A 25,576-nucleotide genomic window follows, 5' to 3' on the forward strand; every position below is an offset into this window, starting at 1 on the left:
CCCTTTGCTTGTGCACCATATTGCGTTACTGGACCCAAAAGGCTTCTGGATCAGATGTAGCCCATGGCCTCCAGCTCTGGTTGTCAGAGGGATTCACGCCCGCTGGTTTGAGTCAGACCTACCCCAGCGTGGCATTAGACATATCAGAGACTTCTCTCTCCTCAACCCTTCTCCTTTCCTTTCAGGCAGGCCCTTGGTTGTTACTGGCACTAGTTCAGTGTGTTGCCTTACCATACTCTCTGCTGGTAACATCACACTCGCCACCGACCTGCGATGGAGCCGGTCTAGGGGGTAAGGCAGGTCCTGTTTTTCCAATATTGTATGTTTTTCTTAAGTTTCCTATTCCAACATTTCAGTATTTAGGATATGAGAGAAGAATATAATTTAAATTTTAATTTAGAAAAAAACAATATTGGAAAAAAGGGACTTTACCCCTTTAGCCTGTGGGAAAATAGCTGCACATTTTCTACCATAAGTTTTCCACCGTTGTCTCCACTAGTTCACCTCCACCTCCTACTTCGGTGATCCTGGGGTAGATGTGGATGCTAGCACCTTCTCACCTGAGCTCCAGCATCCTTTTCAGAGCATGGCATGCAATAAAAGAGCTGGAAATGCTCGAGCATCCCATCTGCATTAGATTAACCGGTGGAGCACTCCAGGGCGATGGTGGTGGGAAACCACGGTGGAGTGAAATCCTTCCAGACCAATGTAGGCTAGAGGCTGAGCTCACTCTCCCGTCAAACACGCATGTGGCTGACGGAGGAGTGGTGTGTCACCAGCAGAACGCGTGCGGAGCGTTGCCCAAGGAGCCGGCAGCCACCAAGGGGTGACGGCACTTTATCAACCTGGAAAAGGAAAGGTGAAAGGTAAGTAATGAACAGCACTCCTCGAGCGCTCAGGACCTGGCATTAGCGTGCGGAGCAGTTTTACATACCCGAGCACGCTCTCCTGACCTCGTATTCAGATGAGTAATTCAGCTGAACTCAACAGAACTGCTCACGTGAGGTGAATTTCTATAATGACGAACTGGCAGAATCAGGAAACGGCTCTTTCAGTCGCACCGTGATGCAGAAATACCTAATTCTGGTGCTTGGCTGGAAGTTGCCGTCTCGGCTCGTTCCTACCAGCCATCCTCACAGTGAGGTGGTTTCCCAGAATGGTTATTTTTTCAGTACAGGGAAAACATGTAGCATTCATTGGAAATGCATTCACCCTGCTGTCAGTATAAATTGCAGACTTTTTGAGGGTATTGAAAGATGAGAATCAGTGAATTGAGCCAGGAGACCTGATGAATTTGCAATCCCCAGCTACCCTTTGTACCACTTTATCAGGGATTGCTGCCCCCTTCCCTCTCCGTCAGGACTGGTTTAGTGGCTTGAGCAGCAGTTCCTGAACCGGTGCAGTTTACAGCCCTGCATAATAAGGTATGCAGAGACCACGGCCCGCTTACCTTGTCAGACTGGAAACTCTGAGAAGCCGGGAACTGAATCGCATGCAGTTTAACTGTCGCTGCCACGCAGCAAAAAAGATCATGGAGGTAACCCAGCCGCCCTAGGGGGGTAGTCCGCCAACACTTCTGAGTCAGACACCTAATCAAAACATAGTAGTGTTCCATTTCACCTGGGTTTTAGGACTGTTGTCATTCCGGATCACGGCTGTATCATCAACAGTGACATCAACACCAGCTTCCTTGGCAAAAAACAAGGAATGCAGAGGAAAGTTCTGTTTATTGTTCCCCATGTCCCCCCATCCCAGATATCAACTCTGAATGAAGTTAGAATAAAAGCATGACTCACCAGAGATTTACCTATAGAGTAAATGGTTCTGAGCGCTTCATTTAAGCGTACAAACCTCCACGGCTTATAGGGTCAGGAGAGCTGCGGTGTCTCCTCCTTTCTGTGTTTGCTCCATCACAGGATGAACGACTACGCATTTCACTGTGGCTTGAGACATGAGCAAGGACGTTCCTTAAATCTCTTGGGAGTGGTTTTTACAATCCCCAATGTAATCCTGGATTTTCCCCAAAAAGCTGATTCAGGAGGAAAAAGAAAAGTTTTAGTTCTGATCATATATTTGGAATTGGCAGTGTCTTCTCGGTTCTTCCTGCCACTGGTTAAATAAAAGAGCTGTTCTTCTCTTCACCTCCTTTTCTGTCATACCCAGGAGCCATGTCAGTTATTTAGATGCTTCCTCAGGAAGGAAACATATAGTAGCACTTTGGCATCTTAAACAGCTCAAAATATATCATTCAAAAGTAATCATTAGCAAAACACTATTTAGCTAGTGGCAACTTGCAAATATTGCAAAGTTTAAATTAATAGCAACAAGAATGGGAAATGAAATCGTTTATTATTCTTGAGAGCCAATTCTGTACACTTTTTATGCCTTGAAACTACTTTCTAATCTTATTATTTAAAAAATAATGACCCAGTCTTATTATTTTCTTTTTCTTTTTTTTTTTTTTTTTTGCCAACCTATCAAGCCTTAAGTATGTTGGTTTCAAAATGGTTTGAGCAAAACCTCATTAGAATTATATGCTCCATCTGTTTTTCTCATTGGAAGCTTTATAAAATGCTCCTTCAAATAAATCAAAGATAACTGTGTGAAATACTCAAGTAATATGCTTGTTTTGTTCTCTTTTGTTTTTTGTTCACTCTTTGCAGTTAAAAAGCGCCAAGGAATTAGCAGAAATCAATGGGCACGATGAATCTCAGGCAAATGTAGGTACAGCTATCTATGTATAGATTTAGAGATATATGTATCTATGCATGTGTATGGTCTCAAATTTACTATTTATGTCTTAAAGCTGATAGAATGGCTGAATGATTTGCACATCAGGTTTGAAGTGCCTGGTTTTTTTCCTGAACCCACAGGTTCAAATCCCAGCAAACTTCATTTCGAGGTAGATAAATTGGGTTCCATGCAATTTACTTTGTAGGATTTATTTGGATGAGACTTTAACAACCAATGTCCTACTTGCTGTATGTGGGTGTTAAAGATACCATGGAAACGACTGCAAGAGAAATGCTTTGCCTTAGTGTCCTGTCCAGGATTACTCAAGCTACAAAGTTATACTGTTTGTCTCTGTGGCTGCCACCTTGCAGCTGAGCAAGTCTGGCCATATTTCAGTTCTGAGTGAAGTGATTCGTATACGTGTGTAATTTGGAAACAGCTCATTTGCGCAAGAGGACTACATTAATTCATTGAGTCATTATTTTGTCCCAAATCGTTAAAGGACTTGTTAAGGTCATGTTTTTTTAAAACCTGCTGCCAAAAAAAATGCTTCTGGTATTCCCTTAATGATTGCAGTCAAAACAGCAATTTGCATAAGGGGAGAGAGAAAAAAGGAAAACTTCCCTGCTATGTTTGTCATCCAAACCATGCAGCTTTGTGCTTTGTCATAAACATATGAAAATTAAAACTGATTATATTCTATATCTTCCTCCTAGCCAAGAGAACTAGCAACAGTCTGAACACTAATATATTTTAACATCTATTTCAGTCAATGTGTTGTCTAATGGCACAGCCAGGAAAGCGGTTTTATTTTAAACCTGAATGGAAGGCTCAAATTTTCTGGACTGCTTTGTGATAAGAAAAGGTTGTCCTCTCTTTTTTAATCCTTTCTTGAATCTCATTCATTGTGGTCTGTTTCCGCAGTGAAGTCGATAGAGCCTCATAGCTCTCAGCATTTGGACAGGAGACATTCAATATTGTCTGATAGCTCCAACAAATCTGCAGTTGCGGTCTGTCTGCACAGCGTCTCATTGCCCCTTTGAAAGATTCTGTTTGCAAACCAAAATAAAGACATTAATCCACCGATGATCTTGAAATGCTCATATTTGCTACCTAAAAACTTGACTTTGTACAACAGCTGGTTGCAGGTTTCCTAGAGGAATTTAGAAATGTAAGACTTAGAAACTTTCTAAAGGAACTTGCTTCCTCTCCAAAAATGTGGATGAAACAATGTTTTGCAAGACTGAAATGTTTTAAAAGAAAATTACCTAAATGCTTCAACTTTTATCTTTCTGGCTCATATGTAACTGGATAAAACAGAAAAGCCTGAAAGTTTTATTTTTATATAATGCAAAGTTTGAAATAACATTAAAAATGAAGCATTTCAATCGCATAAAGAGAGTGTTTCAGTATATCATTCCCAGATATCTAAAACAAAGATTTCAGAATCTTTGGTTAATGGTAAATTTTTCAAAATGTAATATTTTGCTCCAGTTTGTAATTGTAGGAATTGTTCAAATGCCTGAATTTTCCATAGAATAGAAACTCTATTTTCTGCCCCTCTTTTCCATGACCTTTCCCCATGATCTCATAGCAATATTAGACTGCTAAGAAAAGAAGTCAATAGCTAAATTAATGGTGAAAAGGGAGACCAGACAGCTACAATTCCCGAGTCACGGTTGCAGCCAGGTATTCAACAATTATGCCACCATGAAATACAGAAAGCACAGCAGCACAAATGGAAATAGAGAAATAGAGGGAAAGAACTGATGTTAAAGCATTTGCTACAGTAATGAACTTTGTCAAATGGAAGTTGAGGTACCTTTTAAACAATTGTCATTTATATCAAATATGTAGTGCTCAGGTGTTGAGCCTTGCAGGTTGTCTCTCCACATCTATTCTCAGCAGACTTCATGGTTCTTGCCCTTGGCCAGTGTGCAAATCTGCGATGATCAAAGAGAAAAAGGCTTGGTGGCTCCTACGTGGTTGTTAGTGAACTGTGATGCATATAATGGGATTAGGACATATTTGTTACAGTTGACAGGTTGAATTCAGCAAATGAAATACCTTTACATGCTGAGCAATAGTGGGAGGTGTTGGTAAGGAAAAATGGCAACGTATGTCTATACACTGAACACACAATCTAATCTTCACACTATGGCATATTTAGATTACTCTGCAGAAAATCAGGCTCCTAGGAAGGACAGTAGAAACTTCAGGCACACTGCATACACATCAAGAAAGCCCATACTGTAATCGTAAAAAGATTATTTTCTGCAGTCCTCAGGCTTTCTGCTGATGGCACTGGTCTGCATCATATTTTACATTAGAAAATACTGTTTCTTAAAATAAAACATGGAAATATTTTTCTTAGCAAAAGCAGATACAGATAGATGAAAATATATACTTAGACCTATCCTGGTGTGTCTTCTACATTTCCATTATGTGACACAATCCTGAAAGGGAAACAAGGATCTGGACACCTTTGGAAAAAGAAAAACATCCTTCCTGAAATGTTCCCAACCTATAAATGGACCAGTCTTGAGTTTTTTCTCTTGTTTTTGCAGGAGAATTGAGCACAGTTAACTAAGAGGCTGGAGCGATTGCAATGTTACCCTCCCTGCCGTGGCAGTTCAAACACAAATCTAGTGGGGGGGGGGGGAACAGAAATTTTAGTGTATTGCCTGTACATCTGTTATTTCCAGAAAGCAAAACCATCTTACAAGGCTCTGTGAACAGTCATAAGGGTGTTTCATGAGTGACTTGCCAAGTACATGCAGTAATATTTGTTATGGCTGTTGACATTTCCCAGCTATACTCTGTGTCAGGAAAGGCCAAATGTCAGGCTCAAGTGGTTCATAAAGCCCAAAATCCTGGCCTGGTGTTAACAGAGACTTCAACACCCAGGACTGCCAGAGGTGCTGTCACGGAGCGTTCATTTCCTTCAGCCCTGCAGTTAGGAAGAGATTACTTCTTGCTTCTAATCTGGCCCCCTTTTAATTTCCTCTTCATTGCTGCATATAACGATATTTAATTCACATCTCTGTCTTAACTGAAGAGAAAATAATGGCCAATGGACAATTATAATTTCAGATATAATCTTCTTCCAGGATGTTCCCAGACCCTTGGGACCTGATTAGTCCCAATGTGAAAAAAAAATCTTGCTTGGGTGGTGTGCTTGAGTAGAGAACATTGTGCAAACTGAAAATGTTGATCACGTGTTTTGTGGCTAATGCTATAAATGCCATTTATTCTTCCACTGTTTCTGTAAGTTCAGTGGCTTTCTGTGGAGCCTCTTGGATATAGGTTAATTCTGTGTTTTGATCAAAGATCTGCTTTTGCTCACTGCTGAATTCAGTATACATAGGGCACTGCATGCAAATACAGTTATATAGCCTGGGTGAATATATCCCTGTTTTGGGGGTGGGAAGGTCAACATCCATAGTATCCCTCTATTGTTAATGGAGAAAAGGAGATTTTTTTTTTACACAAGCCTCATTTTAGAAGTACTCAGTGATATTCTTCCAGGAGTTTGCTGCTCTCCCTTGACAGCTATCTGCCTTCCTTAGATAGCTCCTGTGAATAACTCCTACCCTTTGTAAAAGTGCCATAAAATGGTAGTCAAGAGTATCAGTCCTCCAAGTTCAGACCAAAGCAAGAGATGGGTCATGGTCGCAGAAGCACTTTGAATGTCCAGATTGCAATTGCATGGTAAAGTCCTGACTCTGTTGAAGTCAATAATTAAATTCCCATCAGGTTAAAAAGCCAGGATTTCACCAAAAGAATTTTAGGGTTACTTCATTATCAGCAAAGCATAATAAAATGAATATATTTCAGAGGGTGAAACGGATGTCACCACGAGTTTTTTTTACCAGCTTTTTGTTCTGTGTCAGTTCCATTGTTTGAACAAAGTAATGACTTTGACCTCATTTGTCTGTCTGCCTCCAGTTAGCATCTCCAGCAGCTTGAACACAATATTCCGTGGGTTTTTATCCAGACGTGAAATCAATAATATTAAGTAGGGATGCATTTTTCCATTTGAATGGTTGAAGCTGTTATCAGAGCATTTCTCAAGTTCAACCAAGCATCTTACATTTGATGTTGATTCTTCCTTTAATTTTCCCCCTCCGTATCTGCTTTTCAAGCAGTTACCAGATGATCCCTGACTCTGAGGAGGAGTATACCCAGGCTGAAATATTTCAACCATTTTACTAAATTGCTCACTTTATGCTACACTCAGTGATGTTATTCCTAACTACACCCTAGTCTTCTCTTCTCACATAGTGTGGTTAATCACTGAAGAATTTTACCAAAGACAAGTAAAGACCACTCTTACATGAGGCTCATTTTTTGCAACAAGCTGGGCAAAGATTTAAAAAGCTAACCCCCTTCAATTTTTGGAGAAGTCTGTAATTCCATCAGGCTTGTCAGAGTGCAGTTCCTGTACTTCACTATGCAAACCTTTAATGGAAGCATCCAAGGGTACCTGCTGTGACCGTCCCATGTCAGTGTACGTGTTTATACACACCAGCCATAGGATGGGGAACCTCCGTGCTGTGTGACTGCCTCGCATTGAGCCAGGTGAGATGAAAAGAGCCCTTGAACACAAGGAGAGGAGGGGGAACTAGAAGAGTGCAACGCCTGCTCAAATCGTCCCAGTGGTTCAGGACTACGGGACAAAAGTCGGTCACCTTTATTGACGACGATCCCAAGCGATTGCTGATGCTTTTGCTTCACCTCCTTGTGAATGCAACAGCCATTCCCTTGCTAGACCACCTTCAAAAGCCTTGCTCTTCCCAGAACAGCACAGGCTCGCGATAAAAATGTGCTCAACGTGGCTAATATAAGAGCAATTTGGGCCTGAAGTTACTGGCCAGAAAACCCCAGGGCAGGGCTTGCACAGGTCGGGAAATGCGTGTTTTTTCTATTCGAGCTTCCCAGGTTTGTAAGCTGTGAAGCTCAGCAAGCTGACGTGAGTCGCTGAGGAGCTTCCTTGCCTCCGCTGGGTCCTCTGGCCTCGCAGCAGGCATTTCTGGAGCACACGGGAGCGAGCGGGGACTCCAAAAAGTGAGGCGATGACAGTGGTGTGTGTTTGGGGGTAGGAGAGGGTGCTGGCACCCTTTCTGTACCCGAGAGTTCGGGGTGACATCCCCCGCAGGGGATGCCAGAAGTTGAGGTTGGCTTCTCTCCTCCACCTGAGAAGGTTCCAAGCTGCATTTCCCAAAAAGAGCACGGGCTACGTGCGCTCTCCAGACCCTCTGCTCCCCTTTGCAAGATTGTATTCGCTCAGCTAATTCATTTAACAAACGCAGTTAATTGTCTAAGGAGAACGAGCAGGAGTAACGGTGCAGTGCAGGGATGAGGGTAGCCCCTTGAGGAGGAGGGAGATGTGGGGTTTGATTTCTCGTCATGGGTGTCTTATGTCATTAGAAAAAGGTGCAAGGACCCTGTACCCTGATGGGAGCGGGTTGTAAAGCCCCTGGGGATTACATTTACTGTCTGTATTCAGGTTCTTCTGTCCTGGCAGGGCCAGGACCAGGGGGTGAGGAGTGGCCATGCCTCTCTCTACTCCCTGCCTTTTCCATTCCAGGCATTTATTTGTAGACCTTCCATCACTCATTTCATCTCATTTCCTTCAATTTAAGTTATGTGGAGTATGATAAATTCAAGCAGCTATGACTGTTCGCAGATCAGCAGCTTTCCTACTTACCATGGCAGGCGTGAGGAATGACCACCTCATGAATTCAATACCATGAGGCCTGAAAAATAACAGGGGTTTAACTGGCTGTTTAGGACCATGTTATCAAAGATCCTGCACAGCCTTCAGAAGTTCTTACACACTGATAGATTGGGTCCCCCTGAGTTCCCCCCTTCACTGCCCCAGCCCCAGTTCGGTATGTTAGAGGACAGGATTTGAGTTTCATGAGCACAGTGCAGATTTCTCTGCTGGCTGGATCACAGGCTCTGCGGTTTCAGCCACGATCTAACCCTACGGGGAGCAAACGGCTACAGCAGACCGAGGTATATTCTGACACAGAGCGTGCTACCTGAAGCAGATCTAGGCTGTAGCAATAACCCCTTTGTTAATGTGCAGCAAGAAATCACACCACTTCCCTTGTCCCTAATTAAAAGTGTCAGAGTGGCATCGTACCTTGGCTTTTGATTGGAGTGAATTCCTGTCATCTGAGGGAGGAGAAGAGAGAACTCTGAAACACAATGATAAAACCCATTCAGCCACCCACTCAGCAAATCACAAAAGTTTTTTGACTTTAAATTTCATGTGAGCTCCGCAGGGAGACAGTTCTTCAATGCCCAGAGCTACCTGACATTTTAATAATATCTGATCATTATGTGCAGCCTTTCATCCCAAAGCATTTTCCCCAAGTATTTATACTGCACACGTATCCAGGAGTCATCCCGTCTTTTCTGGTGAGGAATAACATTCAGCCTTATACATATGCAGCTGTGTGCTTAACCCACACAGTGTACAAGGCAGATTGGCTTGTCAGAGCACTCAGGCTCCCCCGCAACCACCTGAAGGATGATGGGCCACCTCTGCTTCAGCGACAAGCCTGCTACTGCAGTCCTGGGGGTTGTACACCATGTTCACGCTCCCTCCAACCTGCTAAAGTCCTTCAAGGAATAGGCAGCAAAAAATGACAGAAGCGAGAAAGGAACTTCAATATCCCCAGGAGACATTCTTCATCATAGAACCATAGAATGGTTTGGGTTGGAAGGGACCTTAAAGATCATCCAGTTCCAACCCTCCTGCCATGGGCAGGGACACCTTCCACCAGACCAGGTTGCTCAAAGCCCCATCCAACCTGGCCTTGAACACTGCCAGGGATGGGGCAGCCACAACTTCTCTGGGCAACCTGTGCCACTGTCTCACCACCCTCACAGTGAAGAACTTCCTTACATCTAACCTAAATCTACCCTCTTCCAGTTTAAAGCCCTTGTCCTATCACTACATGCCCTTGTAAAAAGTCCCTCTCTGGATTTCTTGTAGTCTCCCTTTAGGTACTGGAAGGCTGCTGTAAGGTTTCCCTGGAGCCTTCTCTTCTCCAGGCTGAACAACCCCAAGTCTCTCAACCTCTCTTCATAGGAGAAGAGGTTCTCCAGCCCTCTGATCATCTTTGTGTCCCTCCTCTGGACCCGCTCCAACAGGTCCATGTCCTTCTTATGTTGGGGACCCCAGAGCTGAACGCAGTACTGCAGGTGGGGTCTCACGAGAGCAGAGTGGAGGGGGAGAATCACCTCCCTCGACCTGCTGCCCACGCTGCTTTTGATGCAGCCCAAGATATGGTTGGCTTTCTGGGCTGCAAGCGCACGTTGCCGGGTCATGTTGAGCTTCTTGTCAACCAACACCCCCAAGTCCTTCTCCTCAGGAAAAGTACATCATCCTTATCAAGATCCAATCCAAAGAAATGAGAGTTCCAAAATGTTTGTTTGAAGTACTTTTCATATATTCAGATGTTGAGATTCCTGTGAATATGGAGGTTGCCCTGGGTTTTCAGATACCTAAAATTAATATCTTTCAAATACAAATCCTTGCTAAAAACAATTCACTCTCATGAAACATTTCAAGTTGTTTCCCCCCCCCCCAATTACTTCATTTTATTTCAACAAAGACATTTTCAAAACAATTCTACACATCCCAGAAGGGAAACAAATTGCTTTTTTTTTCGCCTCTAACTTTTTTAGAAGTGCAGCATTCTGGAGGAGATATTGCTAGAGCAATATCTGTGCTTAAGACCATTTGAAGGGGCTTTCACAAGTTCTCAGTCTCAAGTAAACAAGAAGTATGGCCTCCTACAATGACTTCAGCAGAGCTGGTGGGCAGGCGATACTTTTGTTCAGCCAACCATTGGTTTGCTGCAATTCCCTAACACAAAGTGTGCAAAATGACAATTACCTTTTCCCTTGCAAAACAACCACCTTCACATCACATAAAACATCTGTGTTAAGTCATCAGGAACCTACACATAAATCCAGCTTTAGAAAATGAAGCAACCTGATCATACTTTTAAAAATAAGCATGAAGTAACTTTCATATTAGTCATCCATATTTTGCGTATGTACATTCCCATAAAATAGATGTGCTCAAATACAATGAGAACAATATAAAGAGATAGTTTCAATGAGAAAAGCATTTTCAGATTATTGCTAGTTGCCTAAACTCAGCAGGTGAAAGTTATAATAGTAAAAGCTTTGTAATGAAAAAGTTAAAAGCATCTCTCTGGCAAATAGATCAGAAAAATAGGATGTCAAGAGCACCATAATACAATTAATCTTCACTCCTGAAAACATTTCTATCATGTAGGATAAATCAGACCAACGAATCTTAGATGCACAGAGGTGCATTTGAAGTGCTTCGTTTGCAAGGTCTTATATTTGCTATTCTAATTTTTCTTCATTGTTGTTCCTGTAATTCTAATGCCAGATAATTTTTCAAGCCAGTTGTCAACTGCTTATTTGTTAATACCAGAGCACTCTTAAATTTACAGTCATAGTAAATTCTATATTAGTGTGCTTTAAAAGTAAATTTCTCTATCAGTTTACTTTAAAAGTAATTACAAAGTGCTGTGGCTGACAAAACCAACACTGTTTTCTTGCACAGCACAAAGTTATCAAGTTTAGGCTTGTTCTGAATGAAAAGGTGACACCTGGTCTGTATCATTTCTAATGATAGACCAGTCACATTCACCAGCGGTGTAGCATATGGCAAGTATGTTGTTCTGCATCACCAGGTAGATAGTAGAAGGAGACGGATCCTCTGAGACCCTGGAAAAAAACACTGAAAAACAAGGAGGTTTTTTACTGAATTGTTGACCTGCTGCTAACTCTAAAAGTAGCGCAGGCTGCTGTGAGAGCTCTGGTTTTGGGCAGACGGTTGGATGCCTTATTCCTTGCGTTATTCTTTTTATACATGATGCAAGACTGTAATTTGTTCCTGTAAACTGAGTTATCCCAGTGCACATAGCAGAGGCCAAGAAACCTCTCTACAAATAGACAGTGTGTCAGTAAGACCACCTAACTTAATGCCAGCCACCTTACTGAAATCAGCTCTTAGGCTGTGAGGAACCAGGACTGTGTAAAGCACAATATGTCTAGGAAGTAGCTAATTTGCTGGCACAAGATCAATTCATTTGCAGCAACAAAAGAGTTATATTACTCAAAGATTATGAGCAGTTCTCTAGTCATTAGAGTATTTTTAGAGGAACAGTCAGCAGATAGTGAGAAACAGTCACTGTTCCTGGAGAATTTTGAGTTACTCTCAGAGTTCAGACACTCAGCATCACAGCACAGCAGTGCCGTAGCAGCACATGAAGGGGACCAAGCTCTATTAGAGGAAGAATTGGAGCCATTTGGCCCAAACCAAGCATTGCTGCTGTCAGGAGCTGCTGAATCCTGCAGCCTCACAGAGGCAAGGTGGTTGTAGCTCCGTGCGACCAACTTGCAGTGAAGCTGAGCACATATCTTGCCGTTGGACTATTACCCCTTGTTGCACATCCACGCGCTCTGACCCCGCGGCTGATCCTGCTTGGAGCAGGAGGTTGGACTACAGACCTCCCAAGGTCACCCGCGTGATTTTGTGATTCTGTGATCGATCTTCTGAGTCACGATCATTGTGAGTGTACTCATACGTTGCTACATTTGCAAGGAAATTTGATTTACGTTAAATTTAAATAAGCTCTTTCATCATAGTTTAGCTCAACTTGGATTGAATAATTTTGCATTCACCATGGATAAGAGCATAGACAAGGACAGTAGCCCATTCTCAACTGACAACCATGTTAAGCTGTCAGAAGTTGTCCTGTACCTCAACCTTGCATGTCCCCATAAATTTAAAATGCCTGACTTGATGTGCATTGAAACTATTGCAAGGCTTCCATTCACTTGATTGGAAATTGAATTAGGATCCTTTCAGGTTAAAACAGCAAGATTAAATTTTCAGATGTGGGTCTGAAGTACGTTTAAAGACCAGCAAAGCAAACACAACTATACCAGACTTTAAGAGATCCCCAGGTAAATGAAAATAAATGAAAACCGTGCAGTCTTCATGTCACAGGCCAGTTTCTACCTGTGTTTGCAGTAGAATCGTCAAACCTGCCTGGCTGTCAATAAGCAGTTTGAGCAAGCACATCTGAAGTCTAAGCCCAGTTCTGTGGACTCAGAGCAGGAACTCGTATGCCTTTCAAGAGCTTAAGGACTGCAGATTTGCTATCACATGTGCATCGTTCTTTTCCTCTATCAAAATCATAAAATTACCTTGTCTTTTCAAGCTTACAACATCTCTCTCGCCTGCAAGATTTTTGCTTATGTTTCAGATATATAGTTTTTTCTCCTCCAACTCGTTTTCTCTCATAAATTCCCTGGCTGATGAGAAAGTGTGGTGTATCCCTTACATCTAACAACATTCAGCAGTTGCTCTGTCATACGCCTGCTGTGTCCAACATCTAGTCTTTCCTTCTTCTCCTACTGTTTTAATGCCTCAGACAATTGGCTCTGTACATATAGTACAAACGCCAACATAGCCTTCAAAATCTTCCAGAGCCTGGTAGGATTTCGGGTTTTTACTGTATCTTTCAGAAGGTACAATATTATTTTTATCCCCTCACCACACAATTCTTCAGAAGCCCATATACTGGTAAAAAGGGAATGAGGTCTTTGAAGACAATATGCAAGTCATCACCCCCCCTAGATTTAAAGGGTAATTATCAAATACTTGGATTACTCAGGTAGCAGAGGGAATATTTCAGCTCTTTGGATATTTTTCATTTGCATCCTGATCACATGCCAGGCGTCTTCAATGTCACATTCATTAAAACCCATATTCTGCCTTTCAAGCAGAGTCCTGAACAAGGGGTGATGTGGAACTGCACTCTGGCAGGAGTAGTTTCCAGGTACGGCAGCTGCTGCTCAAGCCCTGCTCAGCTCTTGGTCATCGTTTATGGGGAATGGCAGGTCTTCGCTCCCCCCATTTTTAGGGATGCTGGCTACCACATATTTTCAGGATCACAGAACTTTTTAGGCTAAAGAGAACCATTTTTGCTAAAGAGAGAAGCCTCAGGCAAGAGCAGACATTTTATATTCTGTCTGCTTTTTTTGCGCTGGTGCAAGACTGCCCTGTAGGGGATTAGTGATGTCTGGATTGAGAACTTTTTATTTAATATCATGCTTTCCCATAGCGGGGGAAAAGAAACCAATGAAGGACTGAAAGACCCAAGTCATCCAGCCTGAATACCTGGGGCTTTCTGATCCACTAGTCCCCTGGGGTGCAAAGCTATGGAAATGAATAGTCCGTGGGAGAAAACTGTTATTTGCCATCCTCTGTTTTATCCAACAAGTTCTCCTGAAGGTTTTCCAGAAAGACTCTCTCTTTGTCTTTCCCTCCCTGGTTCATAAAGCAGGGAGCCCCAAATCAAAATGCTGGTCCCAAGGGGTGTCTGCAGAATCATGGGATTTGTCAAGCCCACGAGGGAAATTCATTTCTTTTCATCATCTGCTGATGGATGAAAGTGTCATTTGCAGGGAAAGCTCCAAGCTGGCAATGGTGAGAGCATCACACAGAATGGTTGCATTCATGCTGAGCAGCTCTGGAGCTGTCATCATCAAATCGAGCCTCCATGTTCTCCGATACCTGACATAATTTGTGAATAATGAATAGGGCCAGGTCCCTAATGATCTCCAGGTGTGATTTAACCTGGATTAAGCCTTCCAAATACTGTACTTAGCTTTTGCAAGGTCATTTCACTTCTAATAAGTACTGGTTTGCACATGCTCAGCTGTGTTCTTGTCCTTTAATGCAGTAACTGACAGATGGTAGCAAAATATTCCTTTTATAATGAAACCTGCTGAAGGAGACTGCTTAGGGCCTCAGAAAATTTAATTTGCCAAATAAAGGATGGTCTCCAGGAAAGAAAGGAAATACTGTAATGTAGTATATATATTAAATAATTTTCCTCAGGCATCTGGTGATCAGTAGCTTTTTCTCATGTCAGAGAGGTGACCTAACTGTTCGTTCCCAATTAGTTGTTGCCTCATTCACCTTTGTGCTCTTAAAAGTCTTGTTTCTGTGGGTTGGCATGAGTAGTGCCTCTAAAAAAGTGCAAATTTACTGCCTGAGGATTTGTTGTAGAGGCTTCATAGGTACCAGATTTGTATCTGCAGTGTGTAGTCAGATACTTAAGGTTTTCATATACACTATAATTAGCCTGGTTTCTGGGTGAATTTCACACTCATTTTTTAGACACAATTATACTCATTTCTCTTAAATCACTATTAATTCTTAGCAGCATTGCTACTGAGTGCTTTATGTGACCATGCACAGCCTGGATTTTCTCTGTGCAAGCTTATTTTGGCAGCTGAATGCATCAGAGTTGTCTAATTTATCATCTTCTGTGAGGCAGGTAGCTTTGGATGGCAGAAACCTCTCCTTTTCAAACCTCCAGGAACCTGCAACCTTCTTCTAAAGCCAGTCGTTTGCTGAGTAGCTATCTTTGCCACTCGTAGTTTCCTCAGGCTCCCCCATAACCAATTTTTTATTCTTTTATCCTCTGTACCAACACACAGTTAAGGAAGACTTGATGTGGCTTCCTTTAGCATCCATTTACACTGTCCTATAAATCATACAAAATGTTCTGCACAGGCTCAAATCTAGGCATTAAATGAGAATCCATCTGTTCGTTGCTCCCAATGGGAATATAGTTTCTTTCTCTGCATCACTGCTTGACAAAACTTCTAATCCCATCTGAAACTGCTAGTGTGTTGTGTTTGGGGCCTGTTGTATCAAATACACATCTCTCTGCTCTCTCCTTCCCCTCTTAGGAATTGTTATTTTTAGACTGCTTTTCTATCTCTGATGGAGTCAAAAATTACATCTTAACCTATACAAGCTCTGGTGGCATATGCTGCTCTCCTCTTCTGCTGCAGTATCATGAAATCTGTCATCCAGCTCTGTTCTTCTGATCTGTAACCCCCTTGTCATTACTGCCCTCATGGAGAAATTAATGCGAACACTTCTTTTATCTCTGTTTCTTGCCTGGATTTTCTTTCACTGCTCTTGGATGTCATGGCCAGCAGTAGATGAGTATTTGCATTAGCCTTTGGCTCTATCAGGAGGGGAATCAACAGTACTGGACAATTTAAGGCATACTCCTGCTGCTATAATGTGCCCTGTGTATCACAACACTACAGGAGTGTTAGTATCAAGGTGATGTAGCTGCCAGAGCGCTCAGGCACACCATTATTTTAAGAGGGGATCACTGCAACTCTTGAACTGCAGACTCCCTCCTACCTGTAGGTGTCTAAATCTGTGCTGTAAGTTTCCCTTTGCAGCCAATGAGGAATATGAAATAGGAAGGTCCAATTTATTTCAACCTAAAAATACACGACTAAAAAAAATTACTTCACTTCTATGGACTAAAAGGGCAGCGAGGGCTGACTAGCTTACATGTACACAGCTACACATAGATGTGTGGCCAGGAGATGTGCCTCAGTTGGCCACTACAACTGGAGCGAACTACAGGTGACTCAACGCATCTCACTCCTTCCCTGGGGGCTAAGGTCTGGCAGAGCCCCTTGTTGCTGGGCACTAAGGGCACACGTATGCGTCTCTGTCGCTCAAATGCACATACTGTTTCTTAGCTGACACACGGCGACGTGTTCCTCTTCACAACGCAAGGGAATGTTTGAACCCGTGATGCATCTGAGCCATCAGGCACCGCGTATTGGGCGGCTGCCCCTTGGAGCCAGCCTATAAAGAGCACGGAGTACATGACTGGGGGGTTTTGTGTTGGTTGTTTGGTTTTTTTTTAAATCGAGAATGAGGAAGTGCCTGACTCTTTTTACCAGTCTCACAGATTGCGAAGCCTTTAGTCATGTATGGAGGCACATTTGACATATTTTGGAGGTTTTGCCTTTTTTAGCATGGAATATTCACACCTTCAGAAATGCCCTGGAGCGACCCAAGCCCAGCGTCTCTCTTTTATTGCCAAAAATGCTTGCCAAGAGTTTTGGAGCAAAGCACCACCCTGAATGCATGTTCTAGATGGGCCACATCATTACACCGAATAGTGCGAATTTGCTTGCATTTAAGGCAGCCCAGTCCCGTGCAACCTCCAGCTGCTTACCTTGACTCCCCCATCCAGAACAAAAGCACCATTCCTGAACAGTCCCACCTCACACCACCGTATCTCCAGCCCCGTGCTCTCTGCCTCTGAGTTTTTGCATGGAACCGCTGAGCATTTCACAGAGCAGATGCAGCAGCGTGAGTCACTGCCTCACCAAGGAACGAGTTCCTGCATATCAGTTGCTCCATGGAAACAGCCCATGTACATGCTTGAATATTGTGCAATGCACTTTGAGGCCACTTACATGCCTCTGAAATAGAGATAATTTGTTTACTTCACATATACCCAGGAGAAGAGCAATCTGTGTCACACAACTATCTGGGTACTTCTGATGGAGCATCTAACGTGAGACCTTGGCTGAGATTTGGATGGTTCGGGCCACCTAGCTGCAGAAAAAGGAGCTTAAAGCAGGAGCCTTGACTTGTTTTGCCCTTAAGGCTGGCTCTCTTTCAGTCCTCAAAACAAGGTAACTTTATGCAAACCACCTGTTAGGAATGGTCCCTGAAATGTGCCGAGCCCTAAAACGTGCCTGGGAATTGTTTGGGACAGGGGCCAACACCGTGCCAGGCACTGGTCAAAGAGTATAACAGGGTAGATGATTGTGCTCTAGTAGCTAGAAACATCGCTAGTGACTGTCGAATTTACTCTTATAGCTGTAGCTGAATGTTTCCATCCATGTTCCCTAGAGGCGGTCTTTGTTTACAGCTTTAATAGCTAAAAAAATGTGAGTTTTCTGACCATCCCCACACTTTATGGCACATCTTTCAAGCTGTTATAATGAAGAAGCACTAGAAAAAAAGTTGCTACTTACTCCACAAGCAAAATTTCTCTTCTTGGCAGCTCTCGGCATAAAGGTACTTCAAAAACTGTCTTAATATTCTACAAACAAATCAATTATTTATAATTATCTTGTCTTTAGATGTGAATTAAAGTAATGATTTTTTTTTTACTAGAGTTGAAAGGAAGCAGACAGCTTTAATTGAAGTAAATGAACTCTACATGACCACCTGTTGTTTTTTTTTTTAACTGTATAGGAAATCAATGTATTGACAGTAGCATTGGTCAACCAAGACAGAGAAAAAAATTCAGAGAAACGAAGCCCGGGTCTAAAATCAGAGAAAGAGGCACTATTAATAGGTAAGATAACCCGCAAAAAGATTTCTGAGAACAAAATGCCTTTTAACAAGTTTTTGTTTTGCATATATGTTTACATGCATCTTTGTGCTAATAGAAGTTAAAAAAAAAAAAAAAGATATTTTTTATTTTTCATCTGTATTCATAATGGCTTTTAGTAAGAGAAGTCCTAAAATACAGTGAACTTTTCCTTTCTGACAAATTCTGCAGAGTTTAATGAAAGGATTTCAGGTATGAAGAAAATTGCAGGATCTGCATTTAGACTTGGAACATGAATGTATGAAGACTTTATTTACATCAAGATTTAGCAGGCTAGAATTGTGTAACTTGTTATCTGATTATTAGACAAAATGGTGAAGGAGAAGGGGGTGGAAATAATATTAGCAAACTACCAAGCAAAAAATATGTATACTGGATGTATTAAGCAAGCCAGATTTATGCTTTTGACATTAGGTGAGGGAATTAGTGATATGAATATTTATAAAGAATACCACAAGGACTGTCGTATCCTTTACCTAGAATAAAATCGTTAAAATAAACTCTTAAAGAGCGCCTAAAAGCTAAAGCTTATAGACAGTGGGCCAGCTAACTGGTTCCCAGCATTTAGCCATGCAGAAATGCTGGCTGTCCGCATGCTACCCTTGGAGGGAACATGCCCCATTTATATCCAGGCATATTTTGCATTTTGGTTTCAGTGAGGAAGGTTTTCATGGAGCCTAAATGTCCAGGGTCCAAAGTGTTCCCTATGGCATGGTTGCCATTCACAGGGATGCTGACCTGAAAGACCAGGTTTCATTTCTTTGGTTTGGTCTTTTCACAAAAGCAGCGGTATCCCGGTAGGTGATAGTTCTACGACTACCTTAATTTGTTTAAATGCAACTCATTTGCATCTGCTAAGCACCGGGAAAGTTGCTGGTTTATTGCTGGGGCACAGATTCAGACAGTTCAGACCAAAAAGGTCATTTAAAAGTGAAGAATGTATTTAAAAGTTTAAAGAGCTTAGTACACAAACTTCCTGTAACTGGTGAGATGTGGAACAGTGGGATGTACAGAAACGTATAAATTGATTTGATTTTGCTTGTTACAATAAAATTTGGAACTTTTAATTGCAATGGACAGTATTTGATCTGTTCAAAGATAACCTCTGTGAGAAGGGTAGCAAGGATAGATTTTAACAACAGAATAACAAACTTTTTTTTCTAGGTTACTCATTATTTGACTGTAACAAGTGGTGGCAGTGTCCCAAAGCGGGTCCCACCCACCAGCTGTCCAGTGGCACACTCAGATAAACAGTGTAATCTCAGTCCAGACATTACTGGTCATAATACCCACACAACTGGCTCATCGTTACAGTTCAAAGGGAAAAGATTACTCAAGATGGATTTCATGTTATCTCTTCTTCTGAAGCATGTTCAGGTGTGGCAAGGGAAAAAAGGGCCTTGCTTCCATCCATTCACTAAGTTTGTCTATATTTTACACAATTCAATACTGTCTTAGAGGAAAAGAGCATAAAATAAAATAAAAAATACTAAAAAGTTATCGTGGAACTCCAGTCAATAACTACAAAATATTTTCAAATGGCTTTTTATTTACATTATACGAAAGAGCTAGCTTTGAACATCCTTAATTGAAAAGCCTTGGGAACAAACATAGCAAATGCAATGCCACTGGTAAAATGTGATTTGAATACAAATTGGATTTCCAGTCAACCCATCCAAGTGTGATGGTCTTGGCTTTTGCTTCAAGAGCTCATCTCTGTGTGCTTATGGTCACGCACAGCACAAAGGTGGCAACTGCTGCTAGGACTCGCCGTAGTATTAAATTAAGTAGGCACCCCTCCCTTTGCAGGATCAGAAGTTTGTAAATGCTATTGGAAAAATGAGGGAGGAAAAAAGGTGTTCTTTGCAAAGCCAGTCTAAACTGAGTTAAATTTTACTTATCATTTTCAACCATGGCCAGTATTTGGGGAAAAATGAAATCCAAGATTATCCTAATTCATTCAGCATCAAGAAAGCAGTATGGCCTGCAGTACACAAGATACAGTGACCCATTTTTGTCATTTGTAAGCATTTTTAATCCTGGTGTTTATGCTTTAAATATAAGGAACTTCCCCTAGGGTGGTTCAGCTAAGAAACCCATCCAAACAGAGTTGAAAATATTTTCTCTGATTCTTACAGTTCAACTCTCCCCAAACAGTAAGTAACACACATGCCATTTTGTATTTTCACTGTTTGTTTAGAAGAGGAGAAATTGGATAGTGCTTTTAATAGCAATTCTGATGCCCCAAATCTTGTATTTTCTGGTCATCATTATTATGCTGTCACTTGACTTTCACTGCAGAAAAAACCTCTAGACTTAGATCCTGACTCTTCCTAAGCCACTTTTATTCCCACACCTTTTACAACAATCCTGTAAATAACAAGGAAGATGATAGACAGAACTGGCTCTCTTTTAAGAGAAAGTAAATAAGTAAATATGTCATAAAGGATTTGTGTTTTCTTCAGCAGCAGTTAGGGGTAATACGGATTAAACACTTTTCATAACCAGCATCAGCATAATTACAAGAAAAAATTGAGGGAGTGAGGTTTCTGACACAATTATATGAAACGTTTTCACAACAGAGCATCCAGTGAAGGGGAAAAAAGCAATAATTTTACCATTACAATATCCACAATTTTATATTGGTAAATCAAGCATAAAATTGGTAGTTGAAATGCTTCCAGCAAGTCTTTGTTTAGAAATTCCTTTATTCATCAGTATATTATCTTGGTCACTTACTTGCTAACTGCTGTCATTCCTGAAGATGAGCTATTGTGTTTACCATGTTATTATGACTGTATTAAAATTGTGCCATTTTGTTATGTTTATTGGGTTGTGTAAGAAAAATAAGAATCATAAGTCATACTGAAAAACCTGCAAGAACAGACTATTCAGAATTATTTTGCTTATTTTAATGATATATTGTCTGATGTAATTTCAATACTTTGTGTGCATTTGTTTTTAATACAGGTATCATATCCACATTTCTTCACGTCCACCCTTTTGGAGCCAATATAGAATATCTTTGGTCTTATATGCAGCAGTTGGACTCTAGGGTAAAAAAATTTAATCAAAATCTGTTTTCTCTATAGAAATATTGTATTATTCTTTACTGCAGGTTAAACTCTTCGTGCGTTTCCATTAGAAAGATAATGGGATGTGGGGCTTGGGGGTTTGCAGTCTTTATTCATTCGCAAATTACAATGCACGTGCTTGTGTTGAGGTCTTTGCCTCGCGCTGCTTAGCTATTCTTTGTGACAAAGAAGAGCAGAGCTTTAAATGGCAAAAACTAGCAGCTGGTTTTATGATACATGATCCTGAAATACAGCTGAGGAGAAAGAAAGCAGAACAAGACGCAGGTGTAGCCATGGCCATGAAACTGTGCAGAGTTTTAGGAGAGATTCCTCATTCTTCTAAAAGTTGTTAGTCATAGGTCACACTGAACATGAACTTTCACGAACACGTGAATGGACCGTGAAGCATACCCTTCGTCTCCACATGGAAGCGGAGAGGGCCTCATAAAGGAACTGGTTGACCCTATTGCTAAATTCAGAGAAGGTGTTGCCAACACAAAAGTGAGGCCAACACGCTAGAGCGTGCAAAATGTTTTTTAACGCATCCGTTCGTACAGTCCATAGCCAATACGTACCTGTAGGATAAGATTCTTTGACTTACTCTTAAATATCTACTGTAGGATGAAATGAAATCAAGCCCTAAAAGGGCCTATACCTCTCCACTGAATATTAAGCAAGTCAAGGGTGAGAAGCTCAGCTGTGAAATAGCCACCTTTGATCAGGTGAATTCTATTCTCGGTGCTAAACAACAGCTCTGCAGAATGCTAGACTGCATGAAATGGTTAGCAGATACATGGGTCACGCTATGGTCAGCCACAGCTCCGATCCACATCTGCCAATCCTTCCTCTGGACACGGGGTTGATGGTGCTTGCCCAGATCTTCTTGAAACACAGTCAGGATGTAGCAATGATGTGCACCTGGACTCGGAATGTGAGTGGTACTCCTTGTGCGGTGGTCGTTAGATGCAACTCCTTCGATCCTGGTAATACTTTGTTCCTGAACGCTCCCTCCAGCTGTGCCACCCGTAACCAAGATGACCTTCCAGCTGCTTTGATGGGCTGCTTCATGCCTCTGGAGGATCCTTCCTCTGTTTCTGTGAAAAAGTGTATAGCTAAAAGCAGAGGAGATCCTGAGCTAGAAGCCCACTGGAAACAAGACAGGTTGCATGGATGAGTGAGGAAGGATGATGAAGTTCTTAGGCACCATCTTCAGGCCACAGCAGCTCAGATTTGCTAGTGATTTACAGTCCACTGCTACCCACAAGGAAAAGGAACTAAGGGATGAGGATGGTAGACAGAGGTGAGAAACTGGTGGATTTTAATTTTTATTTTTTTTAAATCTGATTTTATCAAGACCTGATACATCCAGAGCTTCACACCTACAACCAATCCTCTTCTGCTTCTCTAGTCCCTGCCTCTGCTGCATGTACGCCTTCCTTCGTCTTGTCCCCAGTTCCTGCAGCACCCAGTCTGCCCAATCTCCTCAGTCATCTTTCAAGTCCTTCCTTAACACAGCGTTTGGCTAAGGTTCAACTGCTTTTTCCCCTGGCTGACCCCTCTGTATCTCTTGGGTGACAACAGCAATCATTTTAAAAGAACGGCTCCTTGCGCTCCAGCCCTGCTGCTCATGGCTTCTGAAACTTTCTGAGCTCTTCAACTTTCTTCACTGCTGCGGTCCCTTCTCATGCACGTCTGTGGGCTCTGTCCTTGAATTTCTACTCACGTGAGTAACGTTTTGGCTTCTGTGAGGCTGTGGGGATCAAACCCTTGACTTGCAAACACAGCCTTCATGGAAGGAGCGTCATCTCCATCTCTCCGAGATGCCAACGTATCAGCCCCTGCAGCTACCACTGGACCTCCCTGCTGCATAATGAACGCGAGCTGCAAAATTTGACCTCGCTGGTTTATTTTGGAAGTAACTGCTTGTAGCAACAAATTACTTTTTAATAGCGCAATCCAGAGATGCAATCTCAGAGATGAATTTCAATTACTTTCCATGGTTAGCCTGTCATTCCTCACCTGAGCAGGAATGATAAGGTCAGCACACCCATGCGGGCTGAGGGCTCAGGATAGAGCTCGGATGCATTACCCAAAGGTAACCAGCTGTCCGTTACTGCCACGAGACTATGTAAAAGATGGACCTGATTACTCTGGGGCTTTAGACTGCCTCCAACGCTGATTTTCGGCGCCACCTTTAACAAATCATTTAATCTTTCTGCTGCGCTAGTCTCTTCAGGAAAATAAGAGGTGACAGATATTTTCTTACCTCCCTTGGGTGGAACGAGGTATAATTAGCATATTTTATGTTTATATACTGTTTTAAAAAGAAAACTTTTCACCATGGAAGGTTCTTACTAATACAAATACGCAGAAATATCACCATTGCCAGAGAAGCCTATCAAACCATGGAGATACCTGTGGATAACAGGCAGCGCCCATAAATTTCTTTACTGTTCCTTTCATGACCATCACTTTTGAAGAAGTAGCAGTAGGATAAAATGGTTCTTTTTCCATGATGCTTCATTTCTTGACTTTCTTACTGATTATACCAGAAAGGCTGCCTTTGTGAAAGTGTTTTCTGCAATGAGAGCATCTTTCCCATTAGGAAGGTGACCAGTCATTGAGGTTTCAAAACCATAAAAACATCCTGAGCAATGCCAAGTCAGGAAATTTACTGCTTAGTTATCTGGAGCTGCTGAACTGGGCCAAACTGGGAGAAGATGGCCCCATGGATAGTCAGCCCTAAGTAACAAAAGTAAGCTGATTAAAAATAAAGCTAGGGTTTTTTTGCAAGAGAAAAACTGATGGAGCTGGGAGAAGGATTCAAGAGCTCATGGGATGAGAAGGAAGAATAAGGTCCCATTTGCTTCTTCCTCCTCACAAGTATACCTGCAGCTGTAGTTCTTAGATGGACTTCTGTCCTGGTTTCAGCTGGGATAGCAGTTGTCGTTCTTTTAGTGTGATGCCACTTACAAAATCAGAATCATTCCTGCAAGGAATCTGCACTTGCTTTGGAGTCTGGAAATTCATGTCAGGCTAAGGTTAAAAATAAAAATAATGGTTGGTTGTTTTCATTTGGCCTGTATTCCCCCACCGTCAGCCCCCGCCCTTATTTCTATTCTCCATATTTCCTCTTTCCAATCTACAGGGTGGCTTTCTTACTTTAATTTTACCTTTTTTCTTTCTCAGATCTCTGCAAATGAGATAGAAATGCTTTTGATGAGACTGCCACGCATGTTTAAACAAGAATTCACTGGTGTAGGAGCAACACTGGAAAAGAGGTGGAAGTTTTGTGCCTTTGAAGGAATTAAAACTATCTGACTGTGACAAGTAATGAAGCTATGCAGAAGAAGAATTCCTAGAGCATGGCAGGGTTATAAAGTATTAAAGTAAGAAATCTGGGTTTGGGCACATAGTAGTATGTTTTCAAAGTTATCCAAGCCTAATTTTAGTTACATTTGTGACGTTCTCTTGTGAGTGGAAATGTAGTTGTGCACCAGTTCCTAAAATAAAATAAAACTTAAAAAAAAAAATTTCAAAATGTGACAGATCTGTTTCCTATGAAAACTGAAGAAAGACACCACAGTCATAATGATTTCAAAATACTACATGTCCTACATCTAAGAAAAGCTCATTGAGCAAACAGTTAAGGAGAAAGATTGCCCGGTTATGGTCGCTAAGCTACAGCGATGTATATGTAATATGTAGTAAAACTCATTAAGTTTCGTTATTGAAAGTTCTTTCTGTTTAGTAAGAAAATTGAGTAATTTTGCAGTGAGGAAAAGCATACCAAAAGAAAACTTGAAGATGTGTCTGAAGTTATTGTATTTTGTAAATTAAGTTATATGCTGTACCAGGGATTTTTGCCTTATTGAAAGAGGCCTGAAAATGTGATTGGAGTCCTCAAGAATGCTTTATCAAGAATATTATTTTTCTAATGTAACTATTCTCCATTACAAGTTCTTTTAACATGGATTGCATATCAATTTTCATAAACGTGTAAATAAGGAGGAAACCAGTGTTACTGTATTGTATTTGGTATGTAACATTCAGGTTTATGCATCAAAATAAATATTCAGTTGCATTACTGTTACAAATTTTATAGCAGATATATTAATTTTTATCAATAAATATGACTTCTACCATATTGTTTGTACAAGTTTTTCTTCTGATGTTTTTGAATTTTTATCAATCCAGCAACAGTCTTCTGGCACTTATCTTTCCCCTACCTAAACTATTAATTGCAGATAACTTGGTTACATTAATTAGGAATCAAAAGAGAGCTTGCAATATTAGCTAAGATTGGTAGAGGAAGTACCAGCCCGGACCTTTGTTTAGCTGAACAGAATTCCTTTGTTTTTTTCAGACAAGCAGCCAGGCTGAAAATTAACACCTTCAAATTTCTCATTTTCGGTGTTGTGTTGGGTGGTCACGATGCATCCAATTAGTTACTCCTTCTAA

The 25,576-nt window shown here is 41.5% G+C and overlaps 1 protein-coding gene across 1 annotated transcript in view; it reads left to right on the forward strand.

Moving 5' to 3' along the window:
- ENOX1 (ecto-NOX disulfide-thiol exchanger 1) overlaps nt 1-25,260 on the forward strand; it is a 153,215-nt gene extending 127,955 nt beyond the window's left edge. The window contains exons 12-15 of the mRNA XM_010583421.1: nt 2,664-2,720; nt 17,903-18,005; nt 21,012-21,097; nt 24,305-25,260. Of these exons, the coding sequence (XP_010581723.1) occupies nt 2,664-2,720; nt 17,903-18,005; nt 21,012-21,097; nt 24,305-24,436 (378 nt within the window). The 3' untranslated portion in view covers nt 24,437-25,260. The remainder of the gene's footprint in view (nt 1-2,663; nt 2,721-17,902; nt 18,006-21,011; nt 21,098-24,304) is intronic.
- Nucleotides 25,261-25,576: the final 316 nt, after the last annotated feature.

This window comes from Haliaeetus leucocephalus, unplaced genomic scaffold (genome assembly GCF_000737465.1).
Source record: "Haliaeetus leucocephalus isolate CR32 unplaced genomic scaffold, Haliaeetus_leucocephalus-4.0 Scaffold897, whole genome shotgun sequence".
Taxonomy (NCBI): Eukaryota; Metazoa; Chordata; class Aves; order Accipitriformes; family Accipitridae; genus Haliaeetus; species Haliaeetus leucocephalus.